The sequence below is a fragment of the Carlito syrichta genome, unplaced genomic scaffold, assembly GCF_000164805.1.
Source record: "Carlito syrichta isolate Samal-C Ts95f unplaced genomic scaffold, Tarsius_syrichta-2.0.1 Scaffold120529, whole genome shotgun sequence".
Taxonomy (NCBI): domain Eukaryota; kingdom Metazoa; phylum Chordata; class Mammalia; order Primates; family Tarsiidae; genus Carlito; species Carlito syrichta.
This window is the reverse complement of record NW_007064625.1, coordinates 25,193-44,079: the sequence shown is the minus strand read 5'-3', so window position 1 is coordinate 44,079 and position 18,887 is coordinate 25,193. Positions and strand designations below refer to the sequence as shown.

General features: G+C 54.3%; 1 protein-coding gene across 1 annotated transcript in view; it reads right to left on the bottom strand.

Moving 5' to 3' along the window:
* PRDM16 (PR/SET domain 16) overlaps positions 1-17,597 on the bottom strand; it is a gene marked incomplete at its 5' end in the record, with an annotated part of 45,680 nt that extends 28,083 nt beyond the window's left edge. Inside the window, 4 exons of the mRNA XM_021707584.1 lie at positions 37-244; positions 6,188-6,290; positions 17,161-17,298; positions 17,481-17,597. Of these exons, the coding sequence (XP_021563259.1) occupies positions 37-244; positions 6,188-6,290; positions 17,161-17,298; positions 17,481-17,597 (566 nt within the window). The remainder of the gene's footprint in view (positions 1-36; positions 245-6,187; positions 6,291-17,160; positions 17,299-17,480) is intronic.
* Between the last annotated feature and the right edge of the window lie 1,290 nt (positions 17,598-18,887).

Sequence of the window (18,887 nt, the reverse complement as noted above, 5' to 3'; positions counted from 1 at the left end):
GGGGACGGGGCTCAGGGGTGCAGGGCGGGTCAGCACCTGTATTTGTTGGGGAACATGCGCTCGCAGTCCTTGCACTCGTGGGCCTGGCTGCCGCCGCCGCCTAGACTCTCAGGCTTGAGGTCCTCGGCCAGGCCCTCGTAGAGCCCGGCCCCCAACGAGCCGCACGAGTACTTCTTGTGGCGCCGCAGGTCCAGCTTGGACGGGAACAGCTCGTCACACTCGTCACAGCGGAACGTGGGCTCCTCTGTGGGAGAGAGGGGGGCGGTGGGAGGAGCCTCAGACCCCTGGGACCCATGGGGCTTAGAGACCCGGCCTCCTTCCTGCACCCACGCTGGCCGTCCCTGTTCTCCTTCCTTCCAGCCCTTGTCCTGGACCCCGCAAGGCTGCCCCGGGATGTGGTGACCACAGGGAAGAGGACCTCGATCCGAGCCTCCCGGGGGCCTGAGTGATGTGGGGCCCAGCCTGCGTCTCCGGCAGCCACCGTGGGCTGGAGGAGGTCCCGCGCCCGGGAGTGGGGAAGGAAGCCAGACCAAGTGCTTTGTTTATGAATTAGGAGAAAAAGATGACAGAGCTTCAGCGCGCATAATAAATTATTGTCGTCAAGGTCAAACAAATTAAAGGGGGGCAGCTATTATTAAGTTTACAAGGCAGCATCCTGACCACGGTGCCAAGCCAAACAGTCGGCCTGGAGCTGTCATGCTGGTGGGGCCCTGGCCCAGCCCGGCCTCCCTGCTGCAGCTGCTGAGCACAGCTTTCCACCTGAGATGGTGTCCCCTCCCTGCAGGACCCCGTGTCCCCCAGCGCTGGAGAGAGGACACTCGCACCAAACTCTTGCCCAGATGCTAGTGTGCACGAGCATGCAGCTGCATGTGTACATGCAAATGTGTGCATGGGTGTGGTTATTCCAGCATATCTGCAACCATGTCTGTGTGTCTGTGCATGCATGCAGGGGTACCCATGTGTGAATGTGTGTGCCTGTGTTTCTGTATGTGCCTATACATGTGAATATTGGTGGTACTGGCATATTTTCACACCTGCACACATGTGGTTAGTCTGCACATGCGCAAGTGCCTGCATGTTTGGGCAAATGCATATTTGTGCATGTCTGTGTATTCATATGTATGCACACTTTGCATGTATAGCTGTGTGTGAATATGCCTATGTGTGCATTTGTGCATGTTATGTATGCATGTCATGTTTTGTGTGCATGGCTGTTACATATGTTGTGTGTGCACAAGTGTTTTGTGTGCACACGTGTGTGAATGTACACATATATGCATATGTATATGCATGTGCCAATCTGTGTGCAGTTGTGCATGTATGAACATGTGTCACATGTTTGTGTGTGAGCATTTGTGTGTTATAGGATTGCGTTTGCGTGCCTGGGTTAACGTGCATGTGTGGGTGTGAATGTGTGCATTTGTGTGCACATGAACGTGTGTATATGTTTGTGGACTCATGTGAATGTGTTCTGGGTGTGTGCGCAAGTGCACAAGGACTGGCTGGGCACCCGACACTGAGCAGTGCCTCGATGAGTCAGTCTGAATATTGGCTGAAAGGCCTGAGCCTGAGGGGAGCAGAGGCCAGGAGGCAGGGGGGTGGGGGCAGGTGGCAGGAGGCGCTGCCTTCTGTCCCCTCCCTGTGTCAGAGAGACCAGCACAACCATGACCCTTGCAGAGGCCTGAGGAGATGGTCCGCTTTGCAGCCTGGGCAATGCTGGGTTCAGCCAGGAAGCAGCAACTCCCTGCTGACCAGAAGTTTCCCTGAGCCTCAGGTTAGAGGTGCTGTTCCTGGTATATGGCCTGGGCCACACCTGACACCCTTAATGGTGGGGACCCAGAGCCACACCCTGAGTCACAGATGCCCAAGGTGGGGACTCTGGCAGGGCTCTGGCCCTGAGATGCTGTGGCCTAGCATGCTGGACGGCACTCACCATGGGACACAGATGCCTGCTTGCCAGATGTGACTTTCGGGGACATCTTTGGACAAAGGTAAATATCAGTGTGACAGGGAAGGGCTGCCAGGGTGAAAGGAGCCTTGGGGATGTGTGTGTGCTGGGGGGCAGCCGGGCAGGCACCTCTGCTGGTCAAGACACAGCATGCCCTGTGACCTCATGATCACCGTGTCCAGGGGTCCTGGCCCTGCCCTGCCCACTGAGGGCCTCAGGAAAGCCCTGGCTTGGGGGAAACACGGTCACAAGGGGAAAAGCAGCAGGACACCCAGAAGGGGTGGGGTCCAGTTCCGATACCTGGCCTTTCCCGGGTGGAGTAGGGGACAGGGCTGTGCCACACCCCAGCCCAGGCTTTGGGTTGAAAGGCTCCACCCACAGGTCTCCAGAGAATGCAGCTCTTGGTTTGAGCCAAACAGCCCTCTAGACTCTGGCTCAGCCTTGGCTGCCAGGAGGGAAGCTGGGGCAGGACACATGGGGCAGGGCTGGGGCACGAAATAATCACCCTGCCCCTCTATACAGTGGGGCCTTGGAAACGGAATTCCAGCCCGTGGACTCTTCGGGAAGAGTCTGCCATGACAGTCTTGTGATAGCCGGTGCCAACACCTGGGGTTATGGGAGCCCCATGTGGCAGGCCTGTCCCAAAAGTGTGATGACATACACGCCTTTCAGAATCAAATCAACCCACACCAGGCAGGTGCCATAGTATTTGTATGCCTGCTTTAGAGCTGGTAAACTGAGGCTGGGAGAGACTGAATAACTCGCCTGAGGGAGAGGCGGTGTGCCTGGAGTCTTCCCACGGTTTTGGAGCTGGACAGGCAGTGCCCTCCTTCCCACAGAGGGTTACACAGAAAGCAAGGTGAGTATGTGAGTCTGGGAGTGCTCCAGGTCCCCTTCCGCAGGCCTCCCCTTGTCTTCAGAAACGTGGATTTTTGTGGGGGAACAAGTCCTGCCGGTTGAAGCCCGAAAACAGCATCTAGGGACGGGCCCACCAGCCCCTGGAAGCCGGCAGCGGGCTTCTTTCTGGCTCCCTGGGCTGGAAGGAGGCTGGCATGGGGCCTCCCACCCGCATCGCGGTTCAGTGAAAAATGCCAGTTTTTATTTCGCTCTTTCCGGACCCAATGAAGAACAATCACAGAAGTTGAAATTTGAACACAAAGACAAGAAGAAATGCCAGCCCCGCCCACCCGTACCACTGACCGTCGGATTTTTCCAGTTCTCATTTAGAATTTGGATTCGAAATAAATTTTTTGAATTTCAAAGGAGAATTCAGTCTGAGTCTCATGCTGACGGTGTTGGAGGGGGCCTGGAGGTGCTAGATGGAAACGAAATTGGGGACCGATGCTGCCCGTCTCCTCCCCGCCCCCTGTCCTCCGTGGACTTGTCCAAGGACAGATCTGGGAACAGGACACGTCTGAGCCAGGTGGTGTGGACGGGCCTCCCAGCTTCTAGGGAGGTAAGGCTGGTCCTGAATATACCCCAGGGCCAGGCACGGGGGTGGGGCGGGAAAAGTAGGCGCAGTCTACAATGTTTTCCTTTTCCCAGCACAAGAAATTTCTGTTTTAAATTAATACTAAAAGAACGTGCTCTATTCTGAGATCATGCCCTATCCTGTCTTATTATCTGTCCACTTTATGTGCCATGTGCACAGTACACTGCACCTTCCTGGCCTTTTTAGGGAGAGGGAAAAAGCAAATTATTCTAGTCTTTCCAAAAAGAAAAGCATATTTAAATGGGAATGATTTTCTTCATTTTCTCCTAAGAAAAATAGTTCTCACGAAAGAGAATTCTTTCCCCTCCCCATCGTAAGCATAAAGGCAAAATAAAAGGTCGAATGCCTCAGAAAGTGGCTTCCCTCTGGTCTGAAACACCATGTGGGAGTCAGCACTACACCTCTCAAGGCTGCGGTGCTGAGGAATGGGCCCACTCGGGACCACAGGGCAGAGGTGTTCTGCTCCCCGCTCCGGCCAGCACATGAGGGTCTCCGCGACTTCCTCGCCACCCGGGCACAGTCCCCTGGCAAACACATGAGCCAGTGACTGGAAACGGAGCTTTCTCTACGTCTGGGGGAGCGTGGGCCGAGGACACGGGCTACCCGCTTCCGACAGCCGCAAAAGCAACGCCCTGGCGGCCTGATGTCGTGTTTGTCAAATCCGCGCCTCGCCTGTCTATCTTGAGTTCCATCAGCAATTTCCAGGGTAGAGCAGGAATGTAACAGAAAAATAAATCAGCGCCTAATGGCCTCGCCAAGCCGAGGGGTTCACAATTACGTGGCATCTACATACTAATCTACCAGACTCCAGGCTCAAAGGCGCTCCCGGGCCCACTCCAAATTCCTGCAGTGATAAGGGGCCAGCTGCATTTAGCTGGGGCTGGGATAAAAGATTTTTTATGATAATTATCTTCGTGAGGAACATTTTTGCATTTCCTTTCTGCGCGATTCCGAATTTAACTGGGGTGGTGGTGGGGGCGGGGGTCGGCAGCTGCCGGGGAGGTAGGATCTTGACAGAAAAGAGCTGGAAAAGTCAAATATTGGATGTTTGACTATTATGTGTGGAAAGCAATTAGCCCACAGATGTCTGATAAATTATTGGGAAAGTGTAGACCCAGGTTATTTAATATCGGGGGCTGGAGGGGGGTGGGGAGCAGGGGTCAAGGTTTTTAAAAACCTTTTGGAAGAAAGAAATTTCACTGTACAAATGAAATTCCACAGTCACGCGCTCTCCTGAAGCTAAGGGGGTTTGTTTTTGGCGTTCTCGTGTGTTAGCTCAGACTCATAGGTCTTTTCAACAATTATTTTAAGGAAAACGAGACCTCCCCCTCCCACCCCCCCAGGTCTCAGCAATTTATTTTTCTTTTCTCAACGGCCTAATTAAAACCAAACTTTAGAGGAGAGTACAGATAGGATCCGGCTTGTGAAAGTGTTCTTCTGCTGCGATTCCCTCTCGGACAACTCAGGGAAATGAACTGTCGCCACACAAAGAAAGGATCCTGATGGTCAGGCCATGTTCCACAGCCGAAAGGGTAAATTAAGGCAGAGTTCTCCATGCCAGGTCTCAGAGCCTTCCTGCCAAGTCCTGGGCCAGCTCCCTGGCCGAGGCACTGCCACCGCTGTCCCGTGAAATCAAAGCGGCTCCTTAGAGAAAACTACAGCGAGTGGCATTAATCATTAAGCCTGGTGTGGTTGGGGTGGGGGAGAGGCAGCATGAAGGAAAACTCCAGCCATCTTCCCAGCTCTCCACGAGCGAGCCGGGGACTGTCAGCTCCGGAAACGGCTGGCTTTTCTGTTCACTCCTGGGGTCTCATTCAAACAAAGAAGTTAGATGTGAACCCTGGCGCCGTCTGCCAGCAGGGACACTCATGGGTCGAAGGGCCAGTCCCCCAGGGCCCAAGGAGCCTCCCCAGCCGACTGTTCAGGGGCCCACGGGGGAATGGACCGTTGCTTGACGATGTGGACACAGGAAGATAAGTCTGTGTCTCAGATAGTCTTGTCTGGGTGGCCCTGGAATTTTCCCACGCATCCTCTCAGCTGCACTTGGGTGTGGAGGAAGGAGAAAGGGAGACCTGCTTGTCACCTCCCTGCTCCACATAAGCCAAGCGGCAGGCTGAAGGGGAGGAACCGGAGGCTTTCTGCAGCTCTGCTCGGAGACGCTTGGTGCCTGTCTGCACAACTGTGAGCCCCACCTGGACCTGAAAATCTTATTGCCAAATAACATTTCTCTTGGTCTTTAACTAAGGATGCATGCCACTTTAAAAGACTTCTCTCTGACATGGGACTAAAACTTCCCATCCCTTTAAGGGCTCTGGGGCAGCCGGAAATGCTTCCAAGGCACACAGCTGGTTTGGAGATTTTTTTTGTCCGTTTTTTTAAGTACCGAAAAAAGCAAAAGATGTGACTGTTGCTGCTGATAATAATAATACAGTTAAAAAAATCTCCTAGGCCTCTGACACTTGCAAAGATATAATTTAACCTGATACCAACTCACCCACAGTGTTCGAAGCCTTTCTGAAATACAGCATGCATCTCCTGGGCCCCAGGGAAGGAGCAAGGAAGCCCTTATGTTGAGAGGTGAAGAGGGTGATTTTGGCAAGCCTAGGGTCTGCAAAGGCCATGCAGCCACCAGCTGGGGCCACTGGGCCCTCACCAAGTAGGGAGGGGCCCTAGGTCCTCCCAGGTGTCTGTTTCTCCTCCAGGCAGGGTGGGGACTCCTGGGGGCTGCAGCCCAGTTGGGGTCTTACCGTCTAGACCGGGAGGCACTGTGCCCAGGGGGTAGATGCCTTCCTTCACGTGCACCAGCAACTCCTCACCCGGCTCGATGTCCTTGATGACTTTATAGTAAATCTAAGACGGAGGGACAGAGAGGAAGGGTAAGTGACAGTGTCTGGTGGCATCTGGAAAACCTCTCTGTGCACACCCGACCCACATGCCCTGGACATGGCACCCGGGGGGCTGGCCAGTAGCCACTCGACCTGTCCTCCAACTGCCACTGAGAGGGTGCACTCTGGAGCACCTGCAGGATATGCTCAGAGGGAGTTGAGGCCCTTTAAAATGTGTTTTATGCAGTTTTGAGATATCAATAAGGGGGGTGCCAAAGTAAACAGGCGAGGGTTAGCATCGAAGGTCCCAGCAAGGCGTGTCCTGGAAAGGCAGCAGGGGTACTCTGATCAGGAGCGGGCCCGTTGAGCCCCAAGTTTCCTGTATTACAGTTCGTGTCTGTGTGTGAGACACGCTTTGCTGCTGGGAGTGCAGAATGAGTCTGGCTGCTTCCAGAGTGGCCATGAGCTGGGCCCTGGCCTGTGGGTCGGGCCATGGGCTGCGGCTCTCACAGGAGAGGGAAGGCTGCCAGCTTGATGCCAGTGGCTGGCCCCTAGGCAGGGTCTGAGATGGGGGCTCCCCTGAATGGGATGGGCTCAGGCTAAGCCCTGCAGCCTGGAGTGAGCCCAGAGGCTGAGGGGAAACTTGTTTGGAAGGTCATTCTGGGGGAGCTGAGCCACGTTCAAGGTGCAGAATATGGGCAACCCAGATGGGGCCAGCAGGCTGGACAGAGCCCAGGGGATGGGCAGCGCAGGCCCAGGCCACCTTGTGGGGAATCGGGGTCTTCCTTGACTTGGCCAGACCCAGCCCTGCACCCACGTGCTGTACAGACGCTGGGGACACAGGGCCTCACAGAAACACAACCGGCACCAGGGAACAGTGTGTCTTAACATCCGGAAACGCCCGTCAGTGGCTGCATTTCTCTCAGGGTGATCTGCCGCCTCCTCCCTCCCCACAGTCCCCACCTGTAGGGGTTGGAGACTTTTTTGATCACAGTAACCCTGATGCTTCCAGAAGTCTCAGGCCCCGCCAGAGGCGAGAGGCCCGAGAGAAAGGTGCCTGGACTGGAGACCTGGGGCTGTGACGGCTCTGAGGACACAAGGCTTGTTGAGGCTTGGAAAGGGAAGAGGTCCCGGGAACAGAGGGGTGACAACCAGTCTTGCTGTGGGCGACCCTCCTGGCCCCACTGGCCGGCCTGTGTCAGGCCAGGCTCCCAGCAGCTGGCCCTGGCTGGATGTGTCAGGTACCCCAGAGATGGAGCCAAGCACACTGCCTACCTCCCCTCTCCTCTCCCCGCAGTGTGGACTCCACCACAAACACTCCAGAGCAAACCACTGAACTCTCAGGGGGACACAGAAGCCATATGGTACCCCCAATGCCCACTGGTGACAATTCCTGGACACCCAGAGAGCAGGCTGCTCAGGGGAGAGTGGTACACATGCACTCTGGGTTGTACTGATGTGTAAAGTTCCTGTGTGACTAGTCAGTGGCAGTTATTTTGTTTGGCAGCTTTTCTCAGGAAAGCTACTAAAACAATGAGGAGATTTTAAAATGGACCCTGCTACCCTCTCTAACTAGACCGGTTATTACCAAGAGTTCAGTTTTGTATCATCTGATCTTTAAAAAAAATCACACAGTGGCTGAATCATTGTTTCTTTTTATAAAAAAATTAGACTTTCCAGCCTGGGCAACATAGTGAGACCTTGTCTCTACAGAATAAAAAAATCATCATCATCATCCCAGGGCGGTCGTGTGTGCCTATAGTCCCAGTGACTTGGGAGGCCGAGGTGGGAGGATCACCTGAGCCCAGGAGGTCAAGGCTGTAGTGAGCTGAGATTGTGCCACCGTACTCCAACCTGGGCAGCAGAGTGAGAATCTGTCCAATAAATAAATAAATAAACAATCAAACAAACAAATAAATAAATATCAGGCGTGAGCCATTGTATTTCAAAATAAGCCCCTAAATTCAGGTTGGGGAGCAATCCCGCTGGGACCCTCAGGGACCCTCAGGACTGGGACCTGGGGTTATGACGGCAGTGAGTTGGGAGTTACTAGCAAGCAGCACGATCATACTTCTGTCTGGACTATGCGGCAAGTGCACACAGCAAGTGCATGCTTAAGGCCCAGCAAGGCATTAAGGGCCTCAGGCTGCTGACACCCCTTGGGCAGGTGGCCTGGCCGGGGCCTCAGGCAGGAGAGGGCGGCATGAGGCACCGGCTTCTCAGGGTTCCCATTAGAGGGCGACATGGACCTGTCTACCCGCACTTCCCTTTAGGCCATGTCCCTCCTTGAGGGCCGTAGGGGCCGCTGCTCTGACCTGGGGTCTCTGTGATGCAGCAGCTCTGGGGACACAACTTCCCACTCCAGCAGGCTGGGAGGGGACTTGGCACGGCTGCCCCTTGTGCCTGCTCCATTCTGAGGGCCACAGGGCCCCTGGGATCCTCCAACCCCCCCCGAAGGCCAGGACCACCCTTCACTACACTGTGAAGGCCACCTGGGCTCCCGCATCCATCTTCCTCCAGGGACAGCCAGGTCTGTGGAGGAGATCCCCCACCTCTTCCCCTCTCTGAGGGCTGCCAGACCTCCCGAAACCCTCCACCCCAGCCCCGAGGTCATCTGGCCTCCCCAGGAAGCCTCCTTGCCCTTGTGCTGGGACACAGGTTCTCCCTCCCTGGCTGGGACCCACAGGAGGAGGCACCTGGCCTGGTGGGGGACACAGGGTGTGGGCTGGCTCTGTGGCCACTGGGACTTTGAGCTGCAGACAATTAATCACCATTAGTTCTAATCACAGGCCCGGGGTGGAGCTGTGGGGTCAGGGAGGTCCCTGACATGCCTCTAACTGCTGTGGTGGTGGTGGTGGTGGGGAAACAAGGTAAGCTGCACTTTCCCCAACTTGCTGGCCCTGCCTGTGCCACCAGTGCAGGGTGCACACAAAGATGGCTGCACTTTTACGACCTGCTCCCAGAGGCACCAAGGCCTCATGGATCAGACAAGCTGAGAAAGCCTTGGTTGGGGTGGACGACTTCCCGGACAAAGGCTGGGCTGCTGGGAACCTGGAGTCTGGGGGCTGGGCCCCGGGCACCCGGCTCCAGGATGCGTTTGTTGGCCTGCGCTCCCACTCCCTCCGTGCAGAGTTTGTCATAAATTATTATTGCAGCCCTTCAGACATTCCTGTAGCCTGTTCATAACCCTCATTTTATTGCATGACTTTCCGTCCCTCATACCCAGACCCGGGCCAAGTCTACACCACGGAGAGACTGAGGCTGAGTTTTCACAGAGGGGGCAAGAGAAGTGTGTTCAGGGAGAGAGAAATCCTGGAGCTTCTGCTACCCGCGAGGGCCCAGCCATGGCCTTAGGGGAGGAGGGCGACTGAGCACAGGGCTGTGTATTTGTTTAAATGACAGTGTCCGCGTATCTCTGTAAGCAGCTGCGCCTGCTGCACTGTTTAAGTGGCATCTGAGTTGCCGGTTGTGCTGCATAGGCAGGGCTGGAATTTTCTCCCTGCTTTAAGGATCTGAGGGTGGGAGCCTCTTAACAACAGCTGAGTTTACTAGCGCCAATAAATGTCTGCTCTAAACGGCTTTAAAAAATAATGATGCCAAACAGACTTGATCTGAAGTTAAGTCCTTGTTTCAACACTTCAGGTCCTCTTTGTAACAACAATGACTTAATTGAACATGGGTGAACAGCACCAAAAACAGGTCCTCGGAGTTAGAACTGCATTTCGCGTGACCCTGCCTATTTTCTCTCCCTTTTATCACTTTCCAGACACAAAGAGGCGGCTCCTTGTAGGTGAACGGAGCTCTGGGACAAATCAACAGCCGCGCTCTCCACAAAAGGCAGAGAAACTGACAGTGGGGCGGGAGGCAGTAGAGGCTGCTCTCGGTTAGAAGGAGCCCTGTATGAAAATTAACATTCCCCCATGATATTCTTTAAGACAAAGAAATATTTCACCCTCACAAAGGGCATCCGCTTTGGGATGCCTTCTCCTTAGAGTTTTTAAAGTATTTTAAACACCGAATCAATTCACAAGGAAAGATTCTCCTGAATTCGAAGACTCATACTCCACAATTTTTATTCCTGCTTAATCTCTGAATTTCAAAATTTAAAGAGGAGAAAACCTCCATCCGAATTACAACAGGGAGGAGTTGAGAGACTGTGGATGGATAGACTGAAATACCAACAGTGGCTACGGCTCCTTCTGCTTGCAATAAGTGGCTTGGTTCAATCAAGCGAAATTCTGGGCTTTCCCCCGCTTCTCTAACCAGGATAAAACACTTTGAAGGGACGACTGAAAGAACAGGTGAAATCTCTTTTGATGATCAATGCCTCCCCTCCTGAGATTCGAAATTTAACTGTGCCTGACGTTGTGACGGCTTTGGTGTGTGTGAGAGGCTTTTTCACAAGAGACACGCAGGCAACGAGTAGACTCTGATATGCCTCCACAATCGGTCCTGAAAAACAAATTCACCCAGTGACCCATCTGTCTCCTCTGATCTTTGAGGGAGGACGCCGTTCTGAGGTCTTTCCGGGACTTCCAAAGAGGACCCAGTGCTGCCTCGTGGCATCAGGGACTTTGGAAGCCTCAACCAGCATCTCAACTGCTTGCAGTACCCAAACGGAGTCACCTTCCTCTGGGAAAAGGGAAAAGGCACCACAGCCTGAGGCCAGCTGAGGGCTGAGTATCTGGTGGCTGAGATGCAGTCCTGGTCAATGCCCCCCCGCCCCAACCCCAGCCAGCAGGATAGCGTTTGGGCTGAGAGCTTCCACTGGTCTGTTTTGCTTTTCTGCTTTCTCAGCGCCAAGCAGGGGCGAGGGGCCAGTGGTGCTGGGCCCGGCACCCTGGACCGTTCCCTCCTCTGGCCCCAGGGCCAGGACTCAGCCACCTTCCTCTCTTCCGGCACACCGTTAAGCAATTGTATTTCTTCCTAACGTTGATTGTTTCCCTGCCACGTATTGTTTTCCCAGTAGCTCAAACATTCAAACAAGCTCCCTCACGCACATCTCCTTCTGGATTTCAGAGTTTGGACCTGGATTATGACAATATAAACCACTAGTCCACTGTTAGAGAAGCCTTGTCATTCTCAAGTGGCTTCTTGGGAAGTGGTGGCTCTGACAAAGAAGGGAGTGTGGGCTCTGATACGTGACGAGCATAGGTGTGGGGTGGCGCCGTGGAATTTAAACTTTGTTCCTGGCCAGAAAGAGTATCAGCCAGCGGGTTCCCAAGACAGCCTGTAAAATGGGATGGTTTTGTGAATCAAAACAAACTGGACATGTGTGGTTGGCCTTTGTAACCTCGTTGAGAAATGCTCACATGAAGTCTCTCTTACCCTCCCCATTGTCGAAGGGAAAACCATGGCTAGTGGACGGGGGCTCCCATCTGACCTGACTAAATTACAAATTTATAGTTTTTCATTTTAAAAAATGGTAAGGGATAAAAGTGAAGGCAGTCAGCAAATGTCGGGGGGTGAGGGACAGAGTAGGATGGTGGGCGCTGGATGCCCTCAGTTGAAAATTCAGCCCTGAAAACTCACCGCCCCTATCGAAGCGTGGACCCGGGTTGGAGGCAAGGAAGCGAAAGCCAAAGGAAAATGCCCTGGGCCGGCGGCTGCGCGGCGGCTGGGACGCACCAGGTTTTCATTAAGAACCAGCCTGGCTCTCAGCGACGCGGTTTCGTGGCTATCAGCCAGCTGATCTGCTAATAAAATGCCTTTGTTTAACGTGCTCTGGAGAGGGGGCTGCCCTGCCACTCTGCGGGGCGCCCCTGGAATGTGCTAGGGTTGTGGGTCTTCCCTGCTGCCCAGCCGACCCCAGGGCACTGTCCAGGAGGGCAGAAGTGGGCTGCTTTTGTGGATGAGGGGTGCTGTGCAGTCATCCCAAGGTGCACTGGGGGTCTGGAGCCCCCCAGTCATGCCCCCCTGACAAGTGTGTGTGGCCCCAGCCCCGTCTCCTGCGATCCTCAGCCCCGCCGGCTAGTGGACCCCAGCCACCAGCATTCTCGCCCTATTGAGGCAACATGAGAAAAATAAAAACAAAGCTGAGCCTGAGTAAGCCTCCTCCCCACCCCACCCCCCGCTTCCTCCCATGGCCACCTCAGTCCCAAGCTCTTGTTTTCTTTTTGAACATTAAAACAAATTCATGCACAGACATATCTGTGTCTCCTGAAACATTTCAAACCAGCTCATTTGCTCATAATTGCAGGAAAAAGAACCATTGGGGGGATCTGAATGTCTTGAATTTTCCGAGAAGGAAAGTAGGGGTTGGAGTACTGGGAGAGGGGAGGGGACCACGCGCCCAGAGTGCTCTGAGAAGCCTGTGGTGCTTCTCTGCCTTCCAGTTCATGTAAGATGAGAAAGTAAATCGCAGCGCCCCAGTGATGGCTTCTGACACGCTAGGCTGGCAGATGACCACCCCAGAAGCTTCAGGGGAAGCTCAGTCTCCTCCGTCAGCTAGACGGAGCCTTTGTAGCTTCCAGAGCAGCAGAACTGCTGGCCTCGGAAGGACCCGGCGTGTCCCTGGCCGAGGTCTTCGGCCTCTTTATGCATATAGATAGCCACGTCTCCTTTCCCGTGAAACGGCAGGAGATTTTGTGGCCCAGTCTGCTTCTGCCGGGCTTCCCCATCCTCAGCTGCAGGGAGGTGGCCGCGGTGGTCCTCGGTGGGGTGAGGCCTGGGGTGATGGGGCTGGCCACTTCTCATGAGGTCCCCAGATCTCCCTCTCAGAGTCACAGGGCATGGGGGTGGGGATCATGCCCCCAGATGAGAACGGAGACAAAGGCTGGCAAATATTCCCTGCTTCCCCACAGCCATGGAGGGACACAAGTCCATGAGAAGTCCACACAAGTTCACGAGGCTCCCGTGGGCCCTGACTTGGAGGGGCAGGTACCCCAGGCCAGCCCTGCCTAGGAAGGGGGTGTCGGGCCACCCACAACCCACTCTTCCTTGCAGCCATCTGTTGGCAAGGCGCATCAGAGGGACACCTCCGGGGAAAATGCTGGGCAGTTGCTGAGCCAGTTTGAGCCCTGGATTTCACTTTTCCTGACGTTCCTGCCCCTTGTCCCCCAGTAGTCACCACAGAAGAGTGAATCAGCTGGTGTCTTCCGCACGAAGGCACGGTCTCAGGCCTGTCAGGTAAGGCTGGGGTGGGGGCAGTGGTCAGTGTCCTGAGGAGGCTCCTCCTGGCTGGATGGTCAGCGTCATGCCTGAGGTGCTGCGCTGCCCAGCTCTGCGGGTTCCTGGAGCGCCCCAAGGCATGAGTTGGAAAGCCGTTCACCACACAGAACTGCGAGGGGCATGGGGGAGGTGTTGGCTCCCAGAGCCCATCTGGACAACCCCCCGTGGATAGCAGAGGCTGGGAGGAGCCTGGGACAGACTGAGGGAGATGTGACTCCTGAATATGCCCCGATGTGTGGGTCTCTCCCCAGCCACAAGGCTACCCTGCTAGGACCCTGAGTTTGCACAAGTCCTGACTGCCACTAGCAGGAGAGTCAGGTGGAAAAGTCCAGCCTGGGTCTCCAGTGCGCACATGGACCAGAGTCTTTAGCTCAGAGCTGCTTCTCTCCTCTGCCTGTTAGGAGGACTTCTCTCTTCTGGGAGGCTGTAGTTTCCAGAACTTTCTTTTTAGGATCTGAGAACTTCTTCTGTCCCAGCCTCCGTTTCCTTCTGAACACACTAAGATCATGTGTGTTCAACTTCAAAACAACACCCATGCTTTTCTGACTTAAGTATTTTTCCTACTGAATACCATTTGGCAAACTGGATACTTTTTTATGGAATTTAGATATTTAGGACTCCTTCCGTTCCATGCCTGTACTATGTTGGAGGTATGTGTGTGCATGCATGCATGTGTGTGCACTCAAATAAAAAAAAAAAGAGGGAGGGAGATTGTCCACTTGTGTGCATTCATATGAGAGAGAGAGAGAGAGAGAGAGAGAGAGAGAGAGACAGAGAAAGAGAGAGGGAGAGAGAGATTCCCCGTGTGTGTGTGTGTGTGTGTGTGTGTGTGTGTGTGTGTGTGTGTGTGTTTGTAAGTACCAGGAAATCCTGGTAGAAACTCCTGGGATCATGGAAACCCGAGACACTCCATTAATATCGTGTAATATTTCCTTCTCAAGGAGAAGCCTGTCTTCAAAAAAAAAAAATCTTCGTTTTATTATTAAGATTTCGGGGAAGTTTTTATTTTAGCCCCACACAGGGTCAACACAGATTGCTGTGAGGAGCCATGTCTCTGTGGTCAGCACTGGGAATAGAAGTGCTTTCACCGAGCTGTGTGGCTGTCGCTCCAAGAGAGCTTTACAAACTAGTCTGAAATCTATTATAGCCTTTTCAAAAGGTATTTCTAGGAGTTATTTACTTATTTTAACCAACAAATATTTATTGAGAGTCTATGGGTTGCTGAGGAAAGGTTTTCATGTTATTATTATTATATATTATTATTATCATGTGATTATTAGAATTTTGATCTTATTATAATTCAAAGGAAATGCATCCTGTATGCTGCTCCCTTTCCTTCGACTGAAACCCACAGTGGTGGCTTCAGGACCAGAAGCCAGCTCCACAGTCCCCTGTGCCCAGATGACTGACCTCCTCCCTGTGTCTGGGTGGCTGGCCTCCTTTGTCCTAGGGCCACTTCCCACTTTCCTGGACATTTCGGAGGCCAAGGCCACATGGCTTATCAAGTTCACAAGCGTGCCTCAGGGGACATGGGCAGGAATGCCGGCTTCCCTGTAACACTTAGTGTCACCCGCTTGGCACGAGGGGTGTTCCCAGGGGTGGAGGGCTCTTTCCTGCCTCTGAGGATGAGGGTCTCGACTTGAGGGCTGAGGAGTAGAGGAACAGCTCTCTGCTTGGGGCCATGTTGGTGCTGCATCTGCTTAAATGAGTATTCCAAGTTCTCTCTGATTCCTTGGCTTTAATTCAGCCCATGGGCCTAAAACAAAGCGAATGAATCCTGCGAGGCAGGGTTGGAGAGACTGTGTGGCCGGTGAGGAGGTATCCAAAGGAATTCTGACATGACCTTGGGATTCAGTAACAGAGCCAAGTATACTTCCGACTCCAGGACGGAGCTTCGGAACGCGGGCGTGTGTGGGAAGACGGTGGGTGAGCAGATGGAAACTGATAAGGTTCGGGATCAGAGGGCCATCCGGCAGAAAGTCTTTCTGTCCCCTGGTCCTGACAATGGAAGGACAGTTGGTTGCAAAGCAGTCAATTCCATTTGGGCCTCGTGTAGCTAAAGAAAAGGCTCCCCTGGAATATTAATCATGAGATGAAGATTTTTTTAAAGACAGGCTTGTCTTTGAGAAGATGACACAGCTGTCTGTTTTTTGAAAGGCTGGACACATGAAGATACCCACATGACTGTTTTTGCTCAGATATCCTAATAAGCTTTTTTTCTTAAATAAAAGAATCTGAACGCTCCAGGCGCCTGCATTTCACAGCCCCGGCCCAGCCCGTGGCAGAATACCAAGGACACATGCTCTTGGCACACCTGAGCCAGAAAGGAACAGGGAAAGACCATCCTTCCACACACCTTAAGCCCGAGTCTCCCTCACTCAAATTGCACTCTCGTCTGAAAGCTGGAAAATATTTTTTAAAAAGTTCTGTTCTAAAGTTGATGAGTATTTTTCTGCTTCATTTTGCCTTTGTTGTTGTTGCAATCGGAAGAATGGGTTCCAACATTTTTGCATCTGACGGTCATGGACATCCCATCATCAGAGCCTGAGTCTCGTGCCCCCAGAACCAGCTTGTCACAGAATGACTGGTCAGTCCAGACAGCCCTGCAGCCAAGGAGACTGAACAGACGAGGGAGAACCCCCTCCCCCACCCCCTGGCAGCCTACCAGGACCTGGGGGAACCTCCCTGGAGTTTGCTCTCTCTGTTTCTTACTGCAAAATTGTTTCTCTAAAGTCAGGAGCCTTGAACCACTTTTAACAAATCGCACAGGGCACGCCAGAAGTGGCCCTTTTCATGTGGTCTTCAGACACATTTTCTAAAGCTACGGAATCCTTGTTTGCACAAGAAATCTCATGTGTAGCCCCAAGATACCAGAGGCAAGAGCAAACTGCTCTGACAGAAGGGGCGAGGGACCCCAAGCACCCCTGAGGAACGCATTGTGCTGGAAACACAGGATGAAAAGTGCTGTCCAGAGCAGGGCTCCAGGGGAAACTCGGACACTCGCAGTGAAAGAAACAGGCCCAGCAGCGACCAGCATGGGGGACATGCTGCCTTCTGGAGTAGAAAGGAACTCGCCTTTTCTTTTTGGGTCAGCTTAGGGGTCTGGACGCCCTCCCCTGGGTGGTCCTTGGCCCCTGGGAGCTGGGAACAGAATCGAAGGTGTCCCTCAGTCCCAGTGAGAACAGGATAGAAGCTAGGATGACATAGTTCAGAGAGACCATCCGTTCCCTCCTAGCGGAGAGGGACTTCGTGCCCTGGCCATGCTGTGTGCGCAGTCCCAGGGGCTCTGGGCTGCAGGGACTGAGCTTCCGCCAGGCCTGGCCGAGGAGGCACTCGATGGGTGCTGGCCCTTCCAGAGAGCTTGTTAAACAGCATTGCTTAGACACCATTTCCGCAGTGACAACTCCTGCCTGCTACTTCCCTACTGGCTACGGGGAGCAGCATTTACAGGGAGCATGCACCTCTGTGGTCTGAGGTCTGCCACCCCAGCCGCTCTTCAGCTCGCATGGACCTGACCAGGGGCTCTGATGGGGCATTTGTGGGGTGGGAAAGTTCCTCAGAAGCCAGCACTGGCCGAGTGCCAGGCAGCAGCCCACTGCAGGGGGGGTTTGGCAGAGGTCCTACAGAGGCTCAGCTGCCCCTCGCCTCCGCACCTCCGCAAACGTGGGTGCCACGTCCACGACCGCTCTGGGGGCAGAAGCCCCGGTGGGCAAGCCCGGCCCTACCTGCTCGTTGATCTGACACATGGTGAGGTTCTGGTCATCACAGGAGCACGCCACGCGGATGTACTTGAGCCAGCTGCCGGTCCCCGCCTGGCCCGCATCCATGCAGAACTTCTCACTGCCCAGGTCTTCAGAGATCTGCTGGGAAGAAAGCAAGCCACGGGTCAGAGGGGCCCCGGGTACAAGTCTACACGCCGCATGTGCTGCAAGTTGGCGTCTGAACCTCAACCCAGTTTGGGCATCAGAAGGCCCTGACCCACCCAGCCCCCCCACGCCCAGAGCCTCCAGGAGCCCAAGGTAGGAGTGAACTTTTCTCTCCTCACCAAGCAGGTCACGGCCCTGGCCAAGCAACACAAGGAGCCTTCAGCGTCACAAAGCCTCCCCAGTAGGGCTGCCCCCTGTGGGAAGCCAGGGGCTGCCGCGTCTAAGCACACAGCCCCCTGCAAAGGGGGGCCAGGGCATGGGCTAGAGGATTGTGTCTGAAGGGAAAGGTATTGCCGGGCGTGTGTGTGTGCCGTGCCTGTGTGTGCACGCTTTGCCAGTCAGCGCAGCACCCCAAAAGGATGAAAAGCTCGTCGTTTCCTGAAAACCGGAAAGTTTCCGTTTGACACCCCGGCGCACGCCAATGCGGTTGTTCTCACCCCCTGAGGCGACACGCACCCTACCGGGCTGTGCTGTGGTTGCTGCTGCTTCTGATGTTGTCTGCACAGCAGTGAGCTTAGGGGGTCCTTGGGTGAGGTTGTGGCCAGTTTCTCTATTTTGCCGGCACCCACACCTCTGGGGGCTGTTGATGAGCAGCCCCGACCTGCCTTCTGCTCTGCAGAGCTGGCATCCCCAGACCTACTGGACCGAGGGTGCAGCAGGAGTCCAGTCTCCCAGCCTCCCATCTCCACCTGCTCTGCTCAGGGCCTACTCGGGGTTCTGAATCCAGTTATTGAAGCCAGCAGCATCTTGGGCAAGCGCCCTGCCCAGCCCAGCCCAGCCCAGCCCAGAGAGGGTGGGAGAACAGGAGGGAGGGCAGTCAGCAGGGGTTGACCACACTGATGTCCTGAAAGTAGACAGGCTGTATCCAGGTGGGCAGATGTGTCCTGGTGGGCAGGTGTGTGCCTTGGTGGGACAATGTCTCAGGGTGGGCATGTGTGTCTTACTGGGCAGATGTGTCCTGGGGACCAGATTTGGCCTTGGGAAGGTAGTCCTGGCAGGTGTGAATGTGTAAGCAGGTGAGTCAGGGTGGGCAGGTGTGTCCAGGTGGGCAAGTGTGTTTTGGCAAGTTTCTCTGGGTGTGCAGTTATGTCCTAGTGGTCAGGAATGTCCAGGTGGACAGGTATGTCCTGAGACAGGTGTGTTCTGGTGGTTAGATGTGTCCAGGTGGGCAAGTATGTCCTTAGACAGGAGTGTCTTGGGTCAGGCATGTCCTGGCGGGCAGGTGTGTCCTTAGACAGGTGTGTTTTGGGGCAGGTGTGTCCTGATAGGTAGGTGTGTCCTTAGGTAGGTGTATCCTTAGACAGGTGTGTCCTGGTGGGCAGATGTGTCCTCAGATAGGTGTATCCCGGTGAGCAGGTGTGTCCTTAGACAGTTGTGTCCTGGTGGGCAGGTATGTCCTGGGGCAGGCATGTCCTGGTGGGTAGATGTGTCCTTAGACAGGTATGTCCTGGTGGGCAGGTGTGTCTCAGGGCAGGTGTGTCTCAGGGCAGGGTGTCTTGGTGGACAGATGTGATGGGGGCAGGGAG